Genomic DNA, 23,781 nt, shown 5'->3' with positions numbered 1-23,781 from the left:
TGTATATCATTTGGCACTTTCTTGTCCATTCTTCTAATCTGTCTAAGTCCTTTTGCAGCTTCTCCCTATAGATGCTGCCCGGCCTGCTGTGTTCCACCAGCATTTTGTGTGTGTTGTTTGAATTTCCAGCATCTGCAGATTTCCTCATGTTTGCCTTTTGCAGCCTGCTTGTTTCCTCAACACTACCTGCCCCTCCATAAATCTTTGTATCATCTGCAAACATGGCAACAAATCTAAATCATTGATATATAGTATAAAAAGAGGGGAAGGGGGATCCCAACACCGATCCCTGATGGAACACCACTAGTCACTGGTCGCTAACCAGAATAGGATCGTTTTATTCCCACTTGCTACCTCCTACCAATCAGTCAGTACTCTAACCATGCTAGTAACTTTCCTGTAATACGTACATATAAACATAGAAAACCTATAGCACAATACAGGCCCTTTGGCCCACAAATCTGTGCTGAACGTGTCCTTACCTTAGAAATGACCTAGGTTTACCTATAGCCCTCAGTTTTCCTAAGCTCCATGTACCTGTCCAGGAGTCTCGTATCCGCCTCCACTGCTGTTGCCGCCGGTAGCCCGTTCCGCACACTCACCACTCTCTGCATAAGAAAAACTTATCTCTCAATCTCCTCTGTAACTACTTCCAAGCATCTTAAAACTGTGTCCTCTTGTGGTAGCCATTTTAGCCCTGAGAAAAAACCTCTGACTGTCTACACAATCAGTGTCTCTCATCATACGCCTCTATCAGGTCACCTCTCATCCTCTGTTGCCCCAAAAAGAAAAGGCTGAGTTCACTTAACCTATTTTCATAAGGCATGCTCCCCAATCCAGGCAACATCCTTGTAAATCTCCTCTGCACCCTTTCTATGGTTTCCACATCCTGAGCACAGTACTCCAAGTGGGGTTTGTCCAGAGTCCTATATAGCTGCAACATTACCTCTCAGCTCCTTAACTCAGTCCCATGATTGATGAAGGCCAATGCACCATATGCCTTCTTAACCACAGAGTCAGCCTGTGCACCAGCTTTCAGTGTCCTGTGGACTTGAACCCCAAGATTCCTCTGATCCTCCACACTGCCAAGAATCTTACCATTAATACTATATTCTGCCATCACATTTAACCGACCAAAATGAATCAGCTCCCACTCTCTGGGTTGAACTCCAACTGCCATTCTCAGCCCAGTTTTGCATCCTATTAATGACCCATTGTAACCTCTGATAGCCTTTCACACTGTCCACAACACCCCCAACCTTTGTGTCATCAGCAAATTTACTAACCCATCCCTCCACTTCCTCATCCAGGACATTTATAAAATTCACAAAGAGTTGGGGTCCAAGAACAGATCCCTGAGGCACACTACTGGTCACTGACCTTCATGCAGAATATGACTGGTCAACAACCATTCTTTGCCTTCTGTGGGCGAGCCATTTCTGGATCCGCAAAGCAATGCCTATATATATTCATGGGCTCTTAACTTCGTAAGTCCCTCGAGTGGCACCTTGTCACCAGCCTTCTGAAAGTCCAAATATACAATGTCCATTGCATCCCCTTTATCTATCTCACTTGTAATTTCCTCAAAAAATTCCAACAGGTTCAGGCAATATTTTCCCTTAAGGAAACCATGCTGACTTTGACCTATCTCATCATGTGTCACCAAGTACTCCATATTCTCATCGTTAAGAATTGACTCCAACATTTTCTCAACTGCTGAGTTCAGGCTAATTGGTCTATAATTTCCTTTCTTAAAGAGTGAAGTGACATTTGCAATTTTCTAGTCCTTGATTTTTGAAAATCAATGATTTTTGAAAGATCATTACTAATGCCTCCACAATCTCTACTGCTAGCTCTTTTAGAACCTTAGGGTGCAGTTCATCTGGTCCGGGTGACTTGTGCAACTTTAGGTCTTTCAGCTTTTTGAGTATCTTCTCCCTTGTAATGGTAACTGCACTCACTTCTTTTCCCTCGCACCCTTCAACACCTCTGACGCTGCTTCTGTCTTGCACAATGAAGATAGATCACAACAGTAGCCAGAATAAAGCATTCCATTTACTTGGCATCCCAGCCAAACATTTTTGTCTTTGTGGTTACTTCATATTTTAATCCTGTCTTCAATTTCCAGTCATAGAAATCTTTGTATATTTCTTGCTGATGCATTATCACATTTTAGTCTTTTCCCTTTTTATTTATTTGCTGCTGCTTCCATAATCATTCCCACTCTGAATTTCCTGTTCCATTTGGCAAAATTATTAGGCTTTCCATTTAGCATAATGTCAAGACTCATTACTCAGGTCTCTTTTCACACGAAGTTTTAATTTCTTCATTGAATATAGATTTGATGCTTTGGAAACTTCTTTTATGGATTTCCGTCGTTTATCTACTAACAAACTTTTCAGTTTAATTCTTCAATTACTGTATAGTCATTCACTGCTCATATAATTGAGGTTTTATTTATGACCAAGGTGCTAACTTCTGACTTGCATATAAAATTCTATTGTTATGATTGTTTTTCCCAGAGTATTTCCTAAATATGAGATTACTAATCAATCCTACTTGATCAGATGAGATGACCTCTAAACCTGTTACTTACTCATTTTTAAGGTGTACTGGGACTATCCACAATAAACTGATCTTCAAAGCTGCTATTTGCAATTTGTCTACAATCCTTATAATTATTGTATTACTTTAAAAATATTTCCTTGTTATTCTTTTGGGCCACGATCATCCTTCACCATTCTCTCTTATATTTACAGGTAGCCTGCTTGCTTTTCCATTTTATTTTCTTTCTAAGTATCTAATGCCCTAGGATATTTTCCAACTTTATTCACCATGCAACCACTTCTCAGTGAGAGTTTGGGTGAAGCATTTTTGACTCTTTTACTGCCATTAGCTTGTCTTGAAAGAGTACTGATCATCTGATCCTTTCTCTCTTCTCCTTATCTACCGCATTCCACATATCCATCACTCTATATTTTTCTCCCTCTGCTAACTCCACCTGTGTGTCACCCATACACTTCTCTTCCTGGGACACTCCCCCTATCAGCCCACCCAACCTCTTTTATTAGATTCTATGCTACATCTTTGTTTCCCATCAAATTCCATCAGCTGCAGCCCTTTGTTATCTCACACCTCTTTTGCTAGGAGATTTTTTTTGTCAGTCGGGCTTTACCACCTGTCTCCACAAAGGGTTCATTCTTTACTCAGTACATTCTGGACTTTGGGCAGACTTGCGCAAGTCCAAGTGTGGTAGAATCCTTGTGGTTTTTTCTGAGCTATCAGCTGCAGCCATCTTAGCGGGTGATTTTAATTGCTGGTGAAATATTGTAAAACAAATTCTGTATTGTATTGAAGAGCTATTGTTTACATAAATTTATGACTTTGCTTTCTCAGCTTATATAGACATATTAGGAGTACTCTTACTCCTGGGCCAGCATTATTCCAAAGAGTCCCAACACTGTGTATCACAATTTTCTGTAACATAAATCCACTTTTCCCATTAAATCCCATGTTATGAGATGTGTTGCTGCGGGAAGTATTTTTTGTCGACAATTACGTCCCCACAGGTTATAGGTAAAAGCATTCTGGTTGTATTACAGGCAGTAGAAGAAGTTTGTTATTCTAATTTGCTAGAACTGAATATTACTGTAAGACTGGAGCAGAATTAGGCCACTTGGCCCCTCAGTTTGCTCCGCCGTTCCATTACAGCAGATTTATTATCCCTCTCAACCATATTCTCCTGCATTCTCCCTGTACCTTTGATGCTCTTGCTAATCACGAACCTATCAACTTTTGCTTTAAATATGCCCAATGTCTTGGCTTCCACATCTTTCTGTGGCAGTGAATTCCACAGATTCACTACCCTTGAGCTTAAGAAATTCCAGCACATCTCTGTTCTAAAGTGATGGCCTTCAATATTCAATAGGTTTCAATGCAATTTCTCTTTCCCATTCCCCCCCCCCCCCAAATTCTTCTAAATGCAAGTGAGTACGGGCCCAAAGCCATCAAATGCTCCTCAAACATTAACCCTCTCATTCCAGGGATCATTCTCATTAATCTTCTGTGAACTCTCTCAAATGCTGGTGCATCCTTTCTGAGATAAGGGACTTGAAACTGCTCACAATAATCTTAAGTGTGGACTGACCAGTGCCTTATAAACATTACATAGTTTGATAAAGTATATTGTACAAGTATCAATAGAAGCTTGTCACTTTCGAAAGCAAATCTGCAAACTGGCTTTCCTCTGTGAAGCAACACCAGAAAGTTGTATGTATAGGAGAAGAAGCTGCATTATCAGTTTTAAAAGCAAATCCCTTAAATCACAAACTTGTGAACTGGCAGCATGCAATTATTGTCCTTGTGAAACTGGTTGAATTCTCTGTATATATTTTGCATTTATTTATGTACTTCACACAAATCGCAGAAGAGTGATTTTTATTATTATTCGAAGGTGGTTTGGAAATTCCATTTCCTGAAATGGAATTTTCATTACCTGAGCTGTTATTGCAAGGGTACATTTGCACGTCTTGTGTATGGTTTTATCTCCCAAGAATACTAAAGAAATGGTATGACAAAGTATAGTGTATAGTGATATATAATATATGTTTGACTCATTATACTATGTTTGATTAGCAAGCAAACCAAGTATAGCCTTAGTCAAGCAAGCTTTACTAAAATAATTTTTATCTAAATATAGTCTGTGCATAATAAATAATGTTCTAATTACAGTAAATTGTTAAGATACTGCATTACTGTGCAGTATACAAACAAAAACAAAGACACCGCTACACCCACTAATGTACTGAAAACACATTTGTTAGCAACAAAATCATTGATTGTGTCTTATACTGAGCTTGGTACCTAGTAGCATTGTTTCTTCTGTCCAGTAATGTAAAATGTGCCTGGGGATCACAAGAAAACATGGCAATGTTCAGTGTTAGTTCACAGAGGCAGTATTGTTTTTTGTATATTGAGGACAGATATGTTAGGATCGGTGAGAGTCTGGGGGTTAGGTTCACAGAGGCATCCAAAACAAGCATTTGATACACAGCCGAGGATTTCAAACAAAAACTAATTCACCACTTAGAACAGAGAGGTTTATTTTGGCTTATAGGTTCCAGAGCAGAGCCCATGGAATAGACATGTAGTTGTTCTTTCAGGTTAATAATAAAAGAAAAGTGGAGGACTCATTATCACAGTGCTTTGAACATGTATAGTTAAAATTGCACATTTACACAATCTTCAGGTGAGCACTTTGATGTTCCAGGTAAAATGGAGGACACAGTGAAGAAAACGGCCCTCAACTCCCACTCCCTTTAGTTATTGCCAGTTCTGTAAGCTGATCTTGCTTGCTGTTCAAGGCTTTGATGAAAGTCATTAAAGATGCATTAGAGTCTTAGTGAATTTGTTCAAGCTAGACAGCATGACAGCAACTTAGCAGCTGGGTGACTGGTTGGTAAGATATGACAACAGTTTCTTCAATACTGTCTGGAAATAAGAGTTTGAAATCAAGCTAGCAGCTAAGTCCATGCCCTGTTATTCATGTTCAGTTCTGTACTCAAAAATGCTAGTGGAAGAGAACCTAACCAAACTAGAAAAAAAATGACCTGCTAGTGAATGGGTGCCTCTATTACATGGCCACAGAAGTGGGCCACACAGACGGGGTTATGGTTATAAAGTTATAATCGAACCCTTTTCCCAAATGAGATTTTTGCATGTGATTGATTTTGATTGCACGAAGCCATCATTTCCTGATAATAAAACAACGTGAGCCAGCTCAGGTTTAAAAAAAGAACAAGCTATTTTATGGAGTCAAGTTGATTGCAAAGATATTTCTGGTCACAGTAAATCTGATATTTGTAGCGTCTTCAGTAAACGAGGCAATCCTTCATTTGTTACTGCTACAATGTAAGAAAACCTCATGATACTCAACACTTTCTACAGAGTTAATAAGCACAATACTTAAACAGACTATGTGCTTTTATTCAAAAATAAGTGGTCTACTTGGGTCTCAGTAGGTGGATAATGTTTATAGCCTCTCAAGCAGAAATCAAGACTGGATAAAGACAAAGATACTTGCCAATGTTTTCAGATTTCTTCAGTTTTAGGTGAAATAAAGTACTCAGGAAAGTTCTTGCCTGATTTCAGGTATGCAGCTGCAGCTCCTTCATTATCTCTTGAAAGATATTAAATGGATCTGCACCAATAAATGATCTTGGAAATCTGTAAAAAGTACCTCAGCAGTGGTGCATGGCTTGATTATTATGACCTCAGAGCAAGGAAGTTAGCTTCTATTATAAGGCATTGGCATCATGGTTAAAAACTTAATGTGGTAGTAAGTCTGATAACTCTGTGCTTTGAGAGAACCGAATAGAAATAAAAGGAATTCTTCAATCATTAAGTCTATGGCTATAATCTTCAGGGTCAAGAATTTTGACTGCATGTGGCTTGGCAAACCATTTGTCATCATCATGGATCATAAGCTACCTTTGGTAATTTTTGTGCCAACATCAGTAACTTTCCAGAATACTGTGCCCAAAACTGTTGTTGATTGTGTAGATTCTCTAAACAACAGCTGATCAGGCATGGGCTTACACCTTGGAATTCAACATACATCTCATTAAAGATTTCCCATTTATAGCAACAAATATATGCTCACTGCAGCATGTGAAGACACATTTCAAGCAGATGTACAAATTGTACTTTATGTGATCAGATGATATCATTGTAGCATTACTTCTATTTTTCAACAGAAGTTTTTGGTTTTCATTGAATTGAGGATTTGTGATGCCATTGAACTATTAAGTCCAATTTTGAATACTTGAGTGTTCAGCATATTGTCCATCCTACCACTTCACCTGGTGTCAGATACATAAAATATACAACAGCTGAATGACTGACAAGAATTGTTAATGAAGCTTCATAAGAAAGTGGAGATTGATAGATTATTGATTAGTCAGGGCATCAAAGGTTACAGGAAGAAGGCAGAAGAATGAAGTTGAGAGGGAAAATATGCCATGATCAAATGGTGATGGTACAGTGACCATCTTCAAGAAGTATGATTAACATAAGGAAGTTAGAACTTCTAATATGAGAACCAATAAAGAATATCTTCACCTTTTTCCACAGCGTAGGATAGCATTCAGAAATTTCTTTCTGCAACAAAAAGTCTTGATGTGATTTTTTTCTTAACCTCAGCTTCAACTCAAAGTAATTTTGTAATAAGATCAGTTCTTCTTCCATCCTCATTGCAAGTATTCAGGAATTAATTTATTACTCAATCTGGAACTTGGATCAGAGAAAATCCTGAAATTTCTTTAATATGACTTTATGCAGACCACCTAGGTAGGCACAGTATACTAGAAGATATTCATTTGGTATTTTTTCTTTCTCTTCCAACTCAGAAGCTCAGAGATGAGAAAAGGTCGTGATGGCCAGTTGTACTTAAATAGGGTTAATTTGGTCAGAGATGTGGAGACGACAGATTGAATTATTTTTATAAGATTTACATCGTTTCTTCGCAATTGAGGATTGATTTAATTAAACTTTAAATAATTCCGACAAATAAGCAATGCCGTGCCTAATATTCTTTATCTGAGGGTATTCTCTTCAAATGTTCAAGAAGCCTTTATTCAAGAAAGGGAGTAGCGGATTTATGAACATTTGGAGAGGGATAATATGATTAGGAGTAGTCAGCATGGCTTTGTAAAGGGCAGGTCGTACCTTATGAATCTGATTGAATCTTTTGAGGTAAGACTCACTGGTCTTTAATTTCCTGGGCTATTTCTACTCCCTTTCTTGAACAAAGGCTTCTTGAACATTTGAAGAGAATACACTCAGATAAAACAAACAAGATCTTGGCTTATTTTCAGTTGGATGAAGGAAGAGCAGTAGATGCAGTGTATCTGGATTTCAGCAAGGCATTTGATAAGGTACCCCATGCAAGGCTTACTGAGAAAGTAAGGAGGCATGGGATCCAAGGGGACATTGCTTTGAGGTGTGGAGGGCTGTCAGAGGTTACAGCAGGACATTAATAGGATGCAAAACTGGGCTGAGAAGTGGCAGATGGAGTTCAACCCAGATAAATGTGAAGGGGTTCACTTTGGTAGGTCAAATATGATGATGGAATATAGTATTAATGGTAAGACTCTTGGCAGTGGTGGAGGATCAGAGGGATCTTGGGGTCTGAGTCCATAGGATGCTCAAAGCAGCTGCGCAGGTTGATTCTGTGGTTAAGAAGGCGTATAGTGTATTGGCTTTCATCAATCTTCGTGGGCCGAAGGGCCTGTATTGTGCTGTAGGTTTTCTATGTTTTTAAGCCTGGGCAGGTTTATTGCCTCATCTGAGAAAACTTATTCACACAACAGATATACTGGCTGTTGTTGGTTGCTTGGAGCTGGTATAAACCCATAGTTTAGTTACTCCACACTATACTGTCTATTCTTTCTTATTTGTTCTGCTTTAACATTTTCGTTATGGATTAATGACCACAGTCAATCGCCCATTTTTTTAAAAGTCCAACTTCAAGCGCTGCAGTCAATAAAGAGGCTTGGGCAAAACCTGACTCTCTGCCTAAAGGTATACAAAGTAGGGCAGGATGTTTTGGTTGGGCTGTGGGTTAGAGAAATGCAGATTCTGTACTTTACCCCTTTGTATGCTGAGCTGTAATTCACAGGAATTACATCACTGTGATTAGAGTATGGGAACCACTAACACTGTACTACAATAGTGAATATCAATAATGCACAAGCCAGGCCTGGATATAACACTGTTTCTTCCGTCCATATTTCTCAAGATATACCAAATACAGAGTATCACATTGCCTTTCAACAACTATAACGCACTTTGAGGAAAGTGTTAAAGAATGGTGGGTTAGCAAAAGAAGAGGTGATTACATGATTGATGTGATCGAATATGACGCACTGAGGATCAAATGTTTATAATAAGTAATTCATCTCTTAAAATAAGCCTGTAATCCCTTAGCTGCCTCCCACTGCTACTGAGCCTTCCCACCGCCACCTTTATCTTTGTCTCCCCTTAGAAATTCCCACTGCCATAAGTAGGGGGCGGGCACGAAATCAAAAAATTTGAGAACCACTGGTTTGGAGAATCATTTAGAATGTCTTTTTCTGCAGCCTCATTACAATTAAAGCCCTACTTAGAACTTGCTTAGTTCAGTGATGGCCAAAGCTAGCTTAATTTGAATGCTCTTTGGTATAACTAAAGTTGTTAAATGATGCTGTTCTATGCAATTAGACAAGCATGAAGTAAAGGTTTTAGTAGGCTCATTAGTATTTGGGGAAAAAGAGTTCTTTACTTGTCACAGTATGCATTTTTAATCATTATCTAGACAACATCATTTAGATTAAGCAAATTGCAAAGTAATTTTAAGTAGTGACAACACTATCAGCACAATCTCCCTCAGCACAGGTGCAAGCGAGGTTGTGTGCTTAGCTCCCTTACTCTACTCGCTCTACACTTATGACTGCGTGGCTAAGTATAGCTCCAATGCCATATTCAAGTTTGCTAATGATACCACTACTGTTGGCCAAATTAAAAGTGGTAATGAATCTCTTTACTGACTGTCACCTAGTTTTCCTGTGCCTTGGGTGTAACTACCTCTCTATATGTCCTAACTATCACCCCTTCAGCATCCTGAATGATCTGGAGTTCACCTGGTTCCAGTTCCAGTTCCAGCTCTAAATGCTTAACACAGATTTTTAGAAGCTGCAACTGGATGGACTTCTTGTAGTAACTAAGGTCTTCCTGGTTTCCCACATCCTGCAAGAGCATTCAATTATCTTGACTGAGCAGATGTAAAGAAGGAAAGGGGAAAATAATAAACTTAGAGCTTTTCTTTGCTTTCTCTGACTGAAGCCTCAAAAGAGCTAAAGCCTCAAGATTACCACTCAGAAAATGTCCACTGAGATGATATCTGTAGAAACACTTAGAATTTTCCTTCACCTTGTCTGCTAGAGCAACCTCATGCCTTCTTTTAGCCCTCCTGGTTTCTTTCTTAAGTGTTCTCTTGCATTTCTTATATTCTTTAAGTTCCTCATTTGTTCCTACTGACCTATACCTGCTATGCATCTCCTTTTGTTTTTCTTAACCAGCGTCTCAGTATCTCTCCTCCTCTAATGAGTTGTATTTTTAAAAGAAGTTTTGTTCTTTTAAAAGGATGCATTCTTGAAGATTTTACCAACAGTATCAACACTGTAATTACTATAATGGTGTGAATTTAAGATGCTAACCCATTAATCTCACAAAATGAAGATCTAGGAAAATATAGAACAAATGCTGTCAGGCAAAAGTGAGTTTATAAATTACATAAGTGATAATTACTGCTGAAAAGGATCTCAATAAACAATATATTTCTCTCCAATTTGGTCTGTTCTTCTCTCAATTTATTTTCTCACTCCAGTTGTTCAATGTCTGACCTTAGATGATAGAATTATTTCAGCCTCAGTTTTTTTGAATAATTTTCCTACATTATTTTAGGAATTCTTTATTTCAGCACTTAGTTTTTATTATCTCTTCCTACTGCATAGCTTTCCTTCTATTTTGTTTAGCTTCTTGCTCTTTCTGAATTGGACTTTCTGAATTAGACTGGAATACTTCGCATGCTTTTGCCCTCTTAATCTACTGAAAAGGGCATTGGTGTCGAGGGAGTGCTGCAAATATTTGTAAAACTGGTTCCTGGGGTAGTGAGTTTATTAAATGGTGCAAAGTTTAAGCCTCCAATTTTAGAATACTGGGAGATGACCTCATTAAAATGTACAGATATTTTAGAGGGTTGGGCAGTTAAATCAAAGTCTGGATGAGGTGTCTCAACCCAAAACACCAACTGTACTCTTTTCCATAGTTGCTGCCTGGCCTGGCGAATTCCTCCAGCTTTTTGTGTGCATTCATTGGATTTCCAGCATCTGCAGATTTAATAGATATGGGGAAGATGTTTTCCCATTGCCAAGAGATAACATCTTGTAAATTTAGTAGCAGGAGTGAGTCACTTGCCTCATGAACCTGCTCTGCATTTCAATGACCTCGTTATTGATCTTATTATGATATTAAATCTACATTCACATCTTCTGTTGAAAATATTAAGCCCTCAATCCAAAAGAATGGACAACAATATGGAGATATCAATGGAAGTGTACCAGTTCACAGAAATGGAGGGAGTTTGGATGGAAAAACTTGATAAGATATTTTATTACACCCTCTCAGAAATCCTATTATGATAGTAACCTCCCTGTTTGCTGGAGAAATTGTGGAAATCAAAATACAAATCATTATCATATTTTTTGGTACTGCCCTGTTATCAAAAACTATTGGAGGAGGTTACACAATGCCCTACAAGACATACTTAAATGTGAACTACCCTTAGAGAGTAGGACCATATATTTTGGATATATACCTCAAGAATGGTTGAAAAGAGGTAAATATTTAATGAATGTACTGTTGGTGGCTGGTAAAAAGATTCCTACTAGGAAATGGTTATCACAGGAGAGCCCAACTTTAAATACATGGATGGAAATTACAATGGACATTTACAAAATGGAGAAGATAACAGCATCTGTTATCTATAAGCAGGAACAATTTGATTCATACTGGGGAAAAATGGTTTAACTACATAATGCCTCATAGGCCTGATTTTATTCTCACAAATCAATGAATAGAAACATAGAAAATAGGTGCAGGAGTAGGCCATTCGGCCCTTTGTGCTGCACCGCCATTCAATATGATCATGGCTGATCATCCAACTCAGAGCCCTGTACCTGCTTTCTCTCCATGCCCTCTGATCCCTTTAGCCACAAGGGCCATATCTAACTTCCTCTTAAATATAGCCAATGAACCGGCCTCAACTGTTTCCTGTGGCAGAGAATTCCACAGATTCACCACTCCCTGTGTGAAGAAGATTTTCCTCAACTCGGTCCTCAAAGGCTTCCCCTTTATCCTTAAACTGTGACCTCTCGTTCTGGACTTCCCAAACATCAGAAACAATCTTCCTGCATCTAGCCTGTCCAATCCCTTTAGAATTTTATACATTTCAATAAGATCCCCCTCAATCTTCTAAATTCTAGTGAGTATAAGCCTAGTCCGGGGGTCGGCAACCCGTGGCTCCGTCTGTGCTGCGGCTCCCTGTTGCTTTGGGAAATAATTGGTTGTGGCGACCCTTTTCCTGGCACATCCGAACCGACTCACAATTAGATAGCCTACGGGGTTTTGCAAGCACAGAGCTTTGGAGCCTCTGCGCCATGGGGGGGCAGGTTGAGGGAGGCTTAAAAGCAAGGCTGTTTAGTTCGAATAAAGCTATCTTTGACTGCAGTTTACTGACTGCGTGTAGCACACCGCTACAACGTGTTTTTATCGCTGGCTGTCCAGAGGGGAGGTGCTGAAACGCTTTGTCGCGTGTCTGGAAGAAGTGAAAACTTTCCTGGGCAGCAAAGGGCTCACCTTTCCTGAGCTGGAACAGCCAGAGTGGCTGGAAAAGCTACACTTCATGGTAGACATGACAGCGCACCTGAACACGCTGAACACAGCTCTTCAACGGGGTAAGGACATACAGCCCTGCACATGTTGGAGGATGTTTTGGCATTCGAGCGCAAGTTGACGTTGCTTGCCAGAGATTTACAGAAAGGCACATTGTCTCACTTCCCCAATTTGAGAGAGTTCAAACAAGGTCACGACATGATAAATTCGGAGTATTTACATTCTGCAATCATCGCAATGCAAACATCGTTTGGGAAACGATTCTGTGAGTTCAGAGAGGAAAAAAACACATTATCCTTCCCGGTCACTCCCCTAAGCATCGATCCATCCCTACTGAATACAACTGCATTGTCAGGTGTGAGTCAACCTGACCAAGTATGATAAATATTTTAATTGCCTATTATTTTACGTATATTCATATGTTTTCATTGTTCAGTGAAATAGGCCTTTTATTTTTCAGGTTGACAGCTGGCTGACGTTATTTTTGGTTTGCTGCTGGCGGCAAATTTAAGTTTGGCGTTTTTCATAAATAAAAGAAGGACTCAAATAGCCGTTGAGTATTTTACTTAAAAGTAACCTTCAACCCAACGTCTTTTTTTCGGAGTTCAAAATGTTTTTGTTGCATGCAGAAATGTAATTTCGTTTTCTCTGCAGGAGTTCATCAATTTCATAAATGCAACACATTATAGTTTGTTTATACATAGCATAAAGGCAAAACAAAACGTTGTATGCAGTGTTATTTCATTTTAAATGTCAAACGGGTTTTGCGGCTCCCAGTGTTTTCTTTTCTGTGGGAAACGGGTCCAAATGGCTCTTTCAGTGGTAAAGGTTGCTGACCCCTGGCCTAGTCGATCCAGTCTTTCTTTATATGAAAGTCTTGCCATCTCAGGAATCAATCTGGTGAACTTCCTCTGTGCTCCCTCTCTGGCAAGAATGTCTTTCCTCAGATTAGGGGAAAACTGCATGCAAAAACTGCAGTCTCACCAAGGCTTTGTACAAAATCTGTTGTTAAAAAAAGATCACTCCCTACTTGTACATAGTTCTTTCCTTTTGCTTGTTTTTCTTTCCACTCTTTTCTATGTGTATACCTCAGATAAATACTTTGTGGAGATTTGTGATATATATGATTATATGTACAATGTCTGAAATACATCTTATGGAAATGTTTGATGATGAACTTCAATTAAAAAAAATTACAAAAAAAAGAATCTACACCTGGGATCAGAAACTCCAAAATAAGTTACAGGTCATGTATAAAAATGAATAATTCATAATGTCGCCAAAATGCCTTTCAGTAGCCTTTTTGACTCTATTACACTGCTTTGCTGATTTTATTCATGGTCTATTCAAAGATCAAAGTAAATTTATTATCAAAGTACATATCTGTTATCTTGTTGTACTACTTTGAGATTCATTTTTGTAGGCATTTACAGCATTGATACATAAATCAATATGAAAAAAAGAGAAACTACACAAATTAAAATTAATACTGAGCTCATGTTATAAAGAGTGCTGGAAAGTGAATCTTTAGGTTGTAGTATCAACTGAGTACTGAAGTGATTGAAGTTATCCATGCCGCTCCAGGGGCATGATGATTGTATGGTAATAATTATTCCTGGTGGTGTGAGACCTAGGGCTTCTTTACCTTCTGCCCAATGATAGTAGTGAGAAAAGAGCATGGCCTGGATGGTATTCATGTTAGTTTGTTGCTAGTGTCAGTGTTATCTGTTTATTTATCCATCATTCTACTGCACTCCCCAAAAGTATCCATACAATATACATCGTACTTTAGACCATAAAATGTTTAAACCATAGCAACTTTAAATTCCTGGGTGTTATCATTACAGAGGACCTGCCCTGGGCCTTGCACATAAGTGCCATTACAAAGAAAGCACAGCAGCGCCTCTACTTTCTTAGATGTTTACAAAGATTTAGCATATCATCTAAAACTTTGACAAACTTCTTTCGATGTTCAGTGGAGAATATACTGGTTGGTTGCATTACGGCTAGTGTGGAACTACCAGTCCCCTTGAACAGAAAAGCCTACAAAGTGTAGTGAGTACAGCCCAGTCCATCAGAGGTAAAGCCCTCTCCACCATAGAGCACATTTACAAAGAACAGTGTAGCAGGAAAGCAGCGTCCATCATCAAGCAACCCCACCATCCAGGCCATGCTCTCTTTTCACTGCTACCATCAAGAAGGAGGTACAGGATCCTCAGAACCCATGCTACCAGGATTAGGAACAGTTATTACCCCTCAGCCATCAGGCTCTTTAACCAGCGGGAATAACTTCACTCATCCAATTATTGAACTGTTCCCACAACCTATGGACTCATCTTCTCAATATTTATTGCATATTTATTTATTACTATTATTTTGGATTATTTTTGTTTTTGCAGTTTGTTGTCTTTTACACAATTGGTATATGTACTGTGAATGCCCGTAAGTGTTTGAATCTCAGGGCGACATGTATGTACATTGATAATAAATTTACTTTGATACTTTGCTAGTTTTTTGGCAGCAAAATACATTTCCCAAATGTGGCATATAAAGAAGATTTTTGATGGGGAAAAAATTATCATTGCTGTGTGCCTGTTTTGCTGAGTATTTGCAATTGTCTTCACTCTATTTCAGATTTTTAGTGTCATCAACATGTAAGTTTGGACAGTTGATTCATTTGTAACAGTAAGATGGTTGAGGCAGAAAGACCATTGCATTTTTGAAACAAAAATTGCAAAATATTTAAATTGGATAATTGAAAAGAACATAAAATTTGGTTGACCAAATTTTCCTCATTTGCTGATATATTGACACTGTAAAATATTGATATTTACTGAATTTGTATTTTTATTCTTTAACAGAGGAAATAAAATCAGAAACAGAAAAACAAAGGTAAGCTTTTGTTCTGTTTACTATTTGAGAATCTATTGAATTAATTGAAGATTATTATTTTATATATATATATAAAAACCTTAAGTTTTATTATTACTATTGGCTGTTTTCTTTAAGTTCATAGAGTGAGGATTGTGCAGGTTATGGTATGTTTTTTCTTGCCCTGATTTGCTATAATTGTTATTTAAGTAAAGAATTACCTCATGCTGTATTCCAGATTAGCAGTTGGTTAAGACTGGAACCTAGATTTTCTAAAAACGATTTAAATAGTTTGTGTAGTAAGTTTTTGGCAAATGCTCAGCGTCTTTGGGAGCGTCTTTTGCTATGCTGGCCTTTATAAATCAGAGCATTGGGTATAGGAGTTGGGATGTAATGTTAAAATTGTACAAGGCATTGGTAAGGCCAAATTTGGAGTATTGTGTACAGTTCTGTTTTTTCTGGTCACCGAATTATAGGAAAGATATCAACAACATAGAGAGAGGACAGAGAACATTTACTAGAATGTTACTTGGGTTTCAGCACCTAAGTTACTGGGAAAGGTTGAACAAGTTAGGTCTTTATTCTTTGGAGCGTAGAAGGTTGAGGGGGAACTTGATAGAGGTATTTAAAATATTGGGGGGGCTAGATCGAGTTGACGAGATTCAAACAAGAGCACATGATTTGAGAGTTAGGGGGCAAAAGTTTAAGGGTAACATGAGGGGGAATTTCTTTACTCAGAGAGTGGTAGATGTGTGGAATGAGCTTCCAGTAGAAGTGGTAGAGGCAGGTTCGGGATTGTCGTTTAAAGTAAAATTGGATAGGTATATGGACAGGAAGGGAATGAAGGGTTATGGGCTGAGTGTGGGCCAGTGGGACTAGGTGAGGGTAAGCGTCGGCACGGACTAGAAGGGCCCAGATGGCCTGTTTCTGTGCTATAATTATATAGTTATGGTTATATGTACAATAATAATTCAGTTAACTTTCCTAATTACCCTATTGTAGGTTTTTGGAAATCATGCAACAGATAGCTCCCTCTATGCTTCAAGCTCTGTGGCCTCTCACTGTTTAGATAAACTGCTTCTATAAATTTCATGACAAAATAAATAATTTCACATTTTCCTACTTATTTGTTAGATTACTACCCATTCATTCTCCTATATATGTCCCTTTGTAACCCCATGTTCTTTACACAATTTGCTTTCCTACTTATCTTCATGTTGTCGGCAAACTTAATAAACAAACCTTTGTTGCCTTTTTCTAATTATGTAGTTAGGCTGAGTTGTTGTGTCCTTGACACTTTGTATGTTTGGTCTCAGTATTGTAATCCAGTGCAATCAGGTTTGACTGGATTGATTCAAAAGACAAAGTTATAGCCTGTGAGGAGAGATTCTATGGAGATGGGCTGCAGTCAAGTTTAGTAAGTTCATGACTATGTCATTAGACAAACAAGCCTCTGAGGGGAAATGGCACAACAGATTCTGAGAGGCTTTCATCCCTAAGTGAATTCAGAACTTGAGGAAATAGTGTCAAGGCAGTCATTTAGGACAGAGATGAAATTCTTTTATGCAGATAATAGTGAATTTCTGAGATTTACAATCTCAGATGATTATTATAATAGTCAGAAATGAGGTTTTTAGATTTTTGAGACATCAAGGCAATACAAGGATATGGTAATTGGACAGGAAAATAGTTAGAGACACTGTCCTTATAAATTTTTGGCCCCAAATTCATTCATGTGAATTTAGATTTTTATTTGCCTTAATCACAGTACAAAGATTAATAATATTAGCAGAAATAGAATCCATGGTGATTATATATTTTCTGTGCAGTCATTGATATGCCTAACATTATAATTTCCCCTCAGTACCTCTCTTCATTTGCCAATGTAGCTTGAGTGTCCATTTTTCATTTTCACTTAAATTATCCAACTGAACTGCTTTATCATTCATTTAGCAGTATTCCACCTCCATAGCATTGCCCTATCCTACATAGTCACTGATCTGCTATAAGTGCCAGTTGGATTTCAGGTTCTGCACCACATCTCCAAAAAGATTTCCACTGGTGTGAAATGAATCCACAGGGCAGACAGGAAGCTGTTCAAGCCTTTTCACTACCTCTCTGTAACCAAGATCACCCCAACCTTATTAATCAATTTATTTTCCTTGGAAAGTACTTGTGTGTTTACATTTGGACAGGTGATTTTCACTATAATTAAGTCAGCATTAATTCTTTCACTAAAGTGTTCTTCAAGTTAGACCTTATCTAAACACCCAGCAACAAACATCCTATATCAACTTGCTTCTGTCACAACACTATTCTCTCTCCTGTGACTCCAACAATCAAGATTCATGATAAGACCTTGGAAAACATGCTTCTTCCTTTGGGAAGTGATCCATCAGTGCTGTGGTCATAGCTGTGCAAAGTGTGCAGGTTTAACTTGAATGTGGTTTTCCAATATAATGTGGAAGTTTAATGATAATGCAAAACTTGATGGTAGTAAGTTTTTGAGGAGAATGCGGAATGGCTTTGGAAGGATATAGACAGGTTGTTTCATTAGGAAATAACAAAGCTAATGGAATATAATCAGACCATGCACTTTGGTTGGAAAAATTGAAATGCTAAGTTAGAAAGGTGTTTTGCGAAACCTGGGTGTTTTTCTATGCAAATGATAAAATTATTATCAGCATGGAATTAGAAAGGCAAATAATGTGTTGGCCTTTGTCACAAGAGGGCTGAGTACAATGCTGTCTTTCTCCAATTAAGTAGAACCATGGTGAAACAGCATCTGAAATATTTTGTACTTTTCTACTTAAAGGATGAATGTATTTTCAGTAGATGTGAAGCAAAAGTTGATTCCTGTGATATCAGATTCGTTACAAGGAGCAAACTAGCTCTATACTCTTGTTTAGAAGAATTGAAAATCACTTTATTCACCAGGGTAAATGGGAATTGATGATTCCCCCAGCTGTAATCTAGGACCACAGTTATGGGCTCAAAACAAGTAAAGATTTATTCAGGACAGGCAAGAAAAAAAATTCTTTGGAATTCACCGAAATCAAAATCAACGTTTGTCATGTGCACGATTTGATAAATACACAGGTGCAATGAAAAGCTTAATTGCTGCAGCATCACAGGCACATAGCAAAATTCACAAATAAATATATACAGCTTTTACATGAATAAATACAATTAGAACAAAAAGGAAATCCATTTTAATGCAAAGTGATCTGAGTTGTCACAGTGATTAAGTTGTGATTAAGGTTGTGCAGGTTGATTCAAAAACCAAATGGTTGAAGAAAAGTAGCTGTCTTGAATTTGATGGTGTGGACCTTCAGATTTCTGTACCTGAAAGTAGCTGTGAGAAGATGGCATGGTCCGAATGGTGGAGATCTTTGATGGATGTTGACACCTTGAGGCCAGATCTCATGTGGGGAAGGATGTACCCACAATATATTAAGGCTTAGTTCATTACTTTGCAGCATCTTATATTTCTGCACTATAGCAGACCATGATACAACCAGTCAAGATGCTTTCAGCAGTACATCTGTAGAGGTCTATTACTGTTTGATGACTTACCAAACTTCCTAAGAAAGTAGAGGTGTTGATGTGCCACCTTTCTGAATGCATCTATATGCTGGGCCCAAGGCAAATTGTCTGATATGTTAATGCACTGGAATTTCTCTCCACCACCTATTCCTCCAATGTAGATCAGTACTGGTTTGCCCTCCTTCCCCTTTCTAATGTCAACATGAGCGAGAGGTTGTTTTTACTCAACCAGGTGTCCTATATGCTGACTCATCACCACCTGTGAATTGTACAACAACTGTGGTGCCATTGCTGAATTTGTACATGGCATTGGAACTGTGCTTAGCCATTATGTTATTAGCCATGGATGATGGCTCTGGAAATTAAAGACAAAGATTGGTAGATTTTTGTATATTAAATGAATCAAAGGATGTCATATTAGCAAAGGAAAATGTTGCTGAGGAATGCCTGATCGAATGATGGAGCAGACCCAAGTGGCTGGATAGCATTACTTACCTGTGTTCCTTCTTGAAAGAACCTTGTTCTTTGTTGAACCTTCTTTCTAACCCTTTTTAAAGATCGTCTTCCAAAAAAAAACTAATTTTTCCTCCCATTCACTTTTGGTTCTTTTGCCAGTGTTTCAGTTACTGTTACAGTTTACTCTTTTCAGGCTTCTCAATATTCTATGTGCCATAAACAGATACTTGATAAATTTGTGTGCAGCATTTTGTTGCAAAGTATTATTTTGTCGAATTGGAAACCTAATCACTATTCCCTTTAAATTAGAGTTGTTGCAATACAGTGCCAATAAAAAGTATTCACCCTCATTGGAAGTTTTCATGTTTTACTACATTTTACTACATTTACTACAGTGGATTTAATTTGGCTTTTTTTGACATTGATCAACAGAAGAAGTCTTATTTTATGTCAAAGTGAAAACAGATCTCTGCAAAGTGATCTAAATTAATTACAAATATAAAACAAAAAGTAATTGCATAAATATTCACCGCCTTTAGTATGGCTCACCAAATCAGTTGGTTTTTGAAGTCACATATTTTAAATATGCCGCTGGTGACATAGTGGCATCAGCGCTGGACTTCGGGGTGAGAGGTCCCGAGTCCAAATCAAACCGGCAACCTTGCACACTCTCTGTCCGTGCCTGGGTTGAGTGTCGAGCTAGCAACCCAACCATGTAAAAATCACACACCTGGAGAGGGATGGGCGTCTGGCAGGTTTCAGATGCCCAAGACACACCATACGATGAACAATCACCAAAAAGATCGCTGCAAAAACTTGTCATGATGGCGCCCCGATGACTCTACCAGGAGTTAAGGGTGCGTGCACACACACACGCACGCACACACACTTAAATGGAGATCACTGTGTGTAGTCAATGTGTATAGTAATACCTGTATCTGGAAAGTCTCAACTGCTGGTGAGTCTGTACCCTAGCAAAAATCACACCATGAAGACAAAAAACACTCCAAGTAACTCCATGAAAAGGTTGTTGAAAAGCATGACAGGAGATGGATACAAAAAATTTTCCAAATCACTGAATATCCCTTGGAGTACAGTTAAGTCAATCATCAAGAAATGGAAAGAATATGGCACAGCTGTGAATTTGCCTAGAGCAGGCCGTCCTCAAAAACTGAGTGACCGTGCAAGTGAGGGAGGCCACCAAGAAACCTATGACAACTCTGGAGGAGTTACAATCTTCAGTGGCTGAACTGGGAGAGATTGCACATACAACTGTTGCTCGGGTGCTTCACCAGCTGCAGTTTTATGGGAGAGTGGCAACTGTTCGGGGGAAAACCTCACATGAAATCTTGGGTAGAGTTTGCTGGATGGCATACGAGAGACTCTTGAGGTCAGCTGGAAGAAGGTTCTATGGTCTGATGAAGCCAAAATTGAGCTTTATGGCCATCAGACTAAACACACTATGTTTGGCGTAAGCTGAACACTGTACATCATCAAGAACACACCAGTCCTACTGTGAAGCATAGTGGTGGCTGCATCATGCTGTGGGGATGCTTCTCTGCAGCAGGCCCTGGAAAGCTTGTGAAGTTAAAGGATAAAATAAATACAGCAACATACAAGGCAATCCTGGAGGAAAACCTGATGCAGTCTACAAGAGAACTGTGACTTGGGAGAAAATATGTTGTCCAGCAAGACAATAACCCCAAGCTTAAAGCCGAAGTTACATAGGAATGACTTAAAACAAAATCAAAGTTAAGGTCCTGAACTGGCCAAGTCAGAGTCCAGACTTCAATCCAGTTGAGAATTTGTGGCTGGACTTGTAATGGGCTATTCATTCATGATCCCTAGTTTGAGCTGTTCTTTAAAAAAGAATCGGGAAAAATGGCAGTGTCCAGATGTGCAAATTCCTGTCCACTCAGACTCAGCTATATGTAATTGCTGCCAAAGGTGCATCTGCTAACTACAAAGGGGTGAATACTTATGCAATCAATTATTCTGTGTTTTATATTTGTAATTAATTTAGATCACTTTGTAGAGACCGGTTTTAACTTTGACAGGAAAGAATCTTTTTCTGTTGATTAGCGTCCAAAAAAACAAATTAAATCCACTGTGAAAATGCAAACACAAGGAAATCTGCAGATGCTGGAAATTCAAGCAACACACACAAAATGCTGGTGGAACAGAGCAGGTCAGGCAGCATCTATAGGAAGAAGCACAGTCGACGTTTTGGGCCGAGACCCTTCGTCAGGACTCGGCCCAAAACATCAACTGTGCTTCTTCCTATAGATGCTGCCTGGTCTGCTGCGTTCCACCAGCATTTTGTGTGTGTTGCTTAAATCCACTGTGATTCAATTTGTAAAATGATAAAACATGAAAACTTCCAACGGGGGTGAATACTTTTTGTAGTGAATATTGTAAATACTTCAACAGGAGCCACTAAAATTGAGGTTAGATGTTGTAAGTTACCTTTTGTTTTTTTTAAATGTACGAATAAGCAGTAGTAAATCAGAAGAGATATAGAGTGAAACCTGTTTTTTTTTCTTAATTATCTTCTAGTAAAGCATTTTTGTCTTGTTGAATTCAGACACAAATAAAAGTATAATTGGAGTTATTGTACTTTATAAAAGAATGTTAAAGATTAATAATATTTCTTTGTTGCATTTAGTCCTCCCCATGCAGAAGCAAAAGCTCTATCTGGGACTTTACCCCCAGTCAAATCAAAGGCAAATTTCATTGAAGCAGACAAATATTTTCTCCCTTTTGAGTTGGCATGCCAGTCGAAGTGTCCCCGCATAGTCAGCACATCTCTTGACTGTTTACAGGTTTGTATTTCAATATTTAATTCCAAGTATACACACAAAAAGTTATTTTTTAACAAGTACTGCAGAAGGAGGATATAAATAGTTAATTTTGTTTTTAATTTTTTAATGCAGATTTTTATTGGTGTAAATATTTTAAGTAGTACAGCTTAGTTCAATCTATTTCATTGTTGTCCATTAGAAGTTACTAATTTCAAGGTGCACAGTGCTACTTCAGAGTGAGGCAAGATGTTGGCATGTAACAAGCACTACCAGACTTAGTTTCTGTTCACAATCAACAACATTGGTGCTCTTTATGTCCTGTTGGCTGCTTAATAGTCTTCCATATATAGATTTGTAACATTCAAGATCGTATGAGTCAGGACACCATTTAATTTTAAACACCAGAATCCTCTCTGAAAATGCTATTTCATTATTTACACTCGCCTCACCTTGTCTGGACCCAACATTCTTGTCCCTATACAAATGTATCTAATTTGCTACTGAAAGTTACTTTCAAATCATCTGTAATACAGTTCATTTCCAATCCTAATTAAAAAGCATATACAATAAAGATATGAAAGATTTGATATTACATCTCAGTTTAATACAACTTATATTGAAAGTGTAACTTATCTATACCATCTTGCTGTGTTTCTTGTAAGAGTGCCTCATCTCTACTGTTAGTTTTTTCCAATTTTCTCAACTCTACTGGATGCCAATCTTTCTAAAAATGGAAACAGTTACTGCATTATTGACACTATCTTAATACGTATGCTCTACAATCTTGGGTCATAATATCCTTCCCTGAGTATCATACCTAGGTGTGTTGCATCTTGATGTTACAGAACCCTTCACTTGCTGAGCCAGGTATGTATGTACGTAAATATGTACAAATTTCAGTTTTAAAGTTAGTACAAAAATAAAGATGTACTTAAGAATGGCCAGATTTCAAAGTAGAAGCACCAGCTAGTGTAGAATGTCTCCTTTCTTTCAATAAAATACGATGACAATTGCAGAGGCTCTATGTCTTCAAGATTTCTTTGCCACGTCAGAGTAGTATAAGATTGCAAATCTTCTACCTCATTTCAGGAACGTGGAAAGTAATAAACATAATTACTACCTAACTTTGATGGTGGGATTTATTTTAAGCCAATATTCTGAAGTTAAATGTAATTTGAATGTGGAAGACCATAGGTTGGTAAGTGAAAATTGTTGGGAATTTATAAGGCAAATGATCTTGACTTAACTGTTATTTGATGTGATGGAATCGCAAATAATTGACTTATTGACAAAATTAAGTACAAAGGATTAAAAAGAAGCTAGTATATCAGAAACAAAATTGGGAAGAGGGAACTTAACAACTCTGCTGAACTTGATGGAGTTCTTGCTGGTGAAAGAGCGAGGCAGAAAGGTGGGAATAGATGGATCAGAACAAGCCCTGCTCATGAAACTATTGGGAGAGCGAGTTTTGTCTTGTAGCTAAGCTGCTCCCTTTTTTTAAACTGTCTGTTTGTTAACACAAATTATTGCAAGTTATTGAGCTCATAGTTTCATAAGATCAGGAAAATAAATCACGAAAGCAGTTAATCTTCAGTTAATTAAAAATGTAAATGTTGCT

General features: G+C 38.1%; 1 protein-coding gene across 2 annotated transcripts in view; it reads left to right on the top strand.

Annotated features, from left to right (window-relative positions):
- Positions 1 to 23,781, top strand: part of arfgef1 (ADP-ribosylation factor guanine nucleotide-exchange factor 1 (brefeldin A-inhibited)) — a 185,590-nt gene that overhangs the window by 46,827 nt on the left and 114,982 nt on the right. For both annotated transcript variants that reach the window (XM_059982419.1, XM_059982409.1), the window contains exons 2-3: positions 15,351 to 15,381; positions 22,028 to 22,184. In XM_059982419.1, coding sequence (XP_059838402.1) covers positions 15,351 to 15,381; positions 22,028 to 22,184 — 188 coding nt within the window. The remainder of the gene's footprint in view (positions 1 to 15,350; positions 15,382 to 22,027; positions 22,185 to 23,781) is intronic.

This window comes from Hypanus sabinus, chromosome 1 (genome assembly GCF_030144855.1).
Source record: "Hypanus sabinus isolate sHypSab1 chromosome 1, sHypSab1.hap1, whole genome shotgun sequence".
Taxonomy (NCBI): domain Eukaryota; kingdom Metazoa; phylum Chordata; class Chondrichthyes; order Myliobatiformes; family Dasyatidae; genus Hypanus; species Hypanus sabinus.
This window is presented reverse-complemented; position numbering and strand designations above follow the sequence as displayed.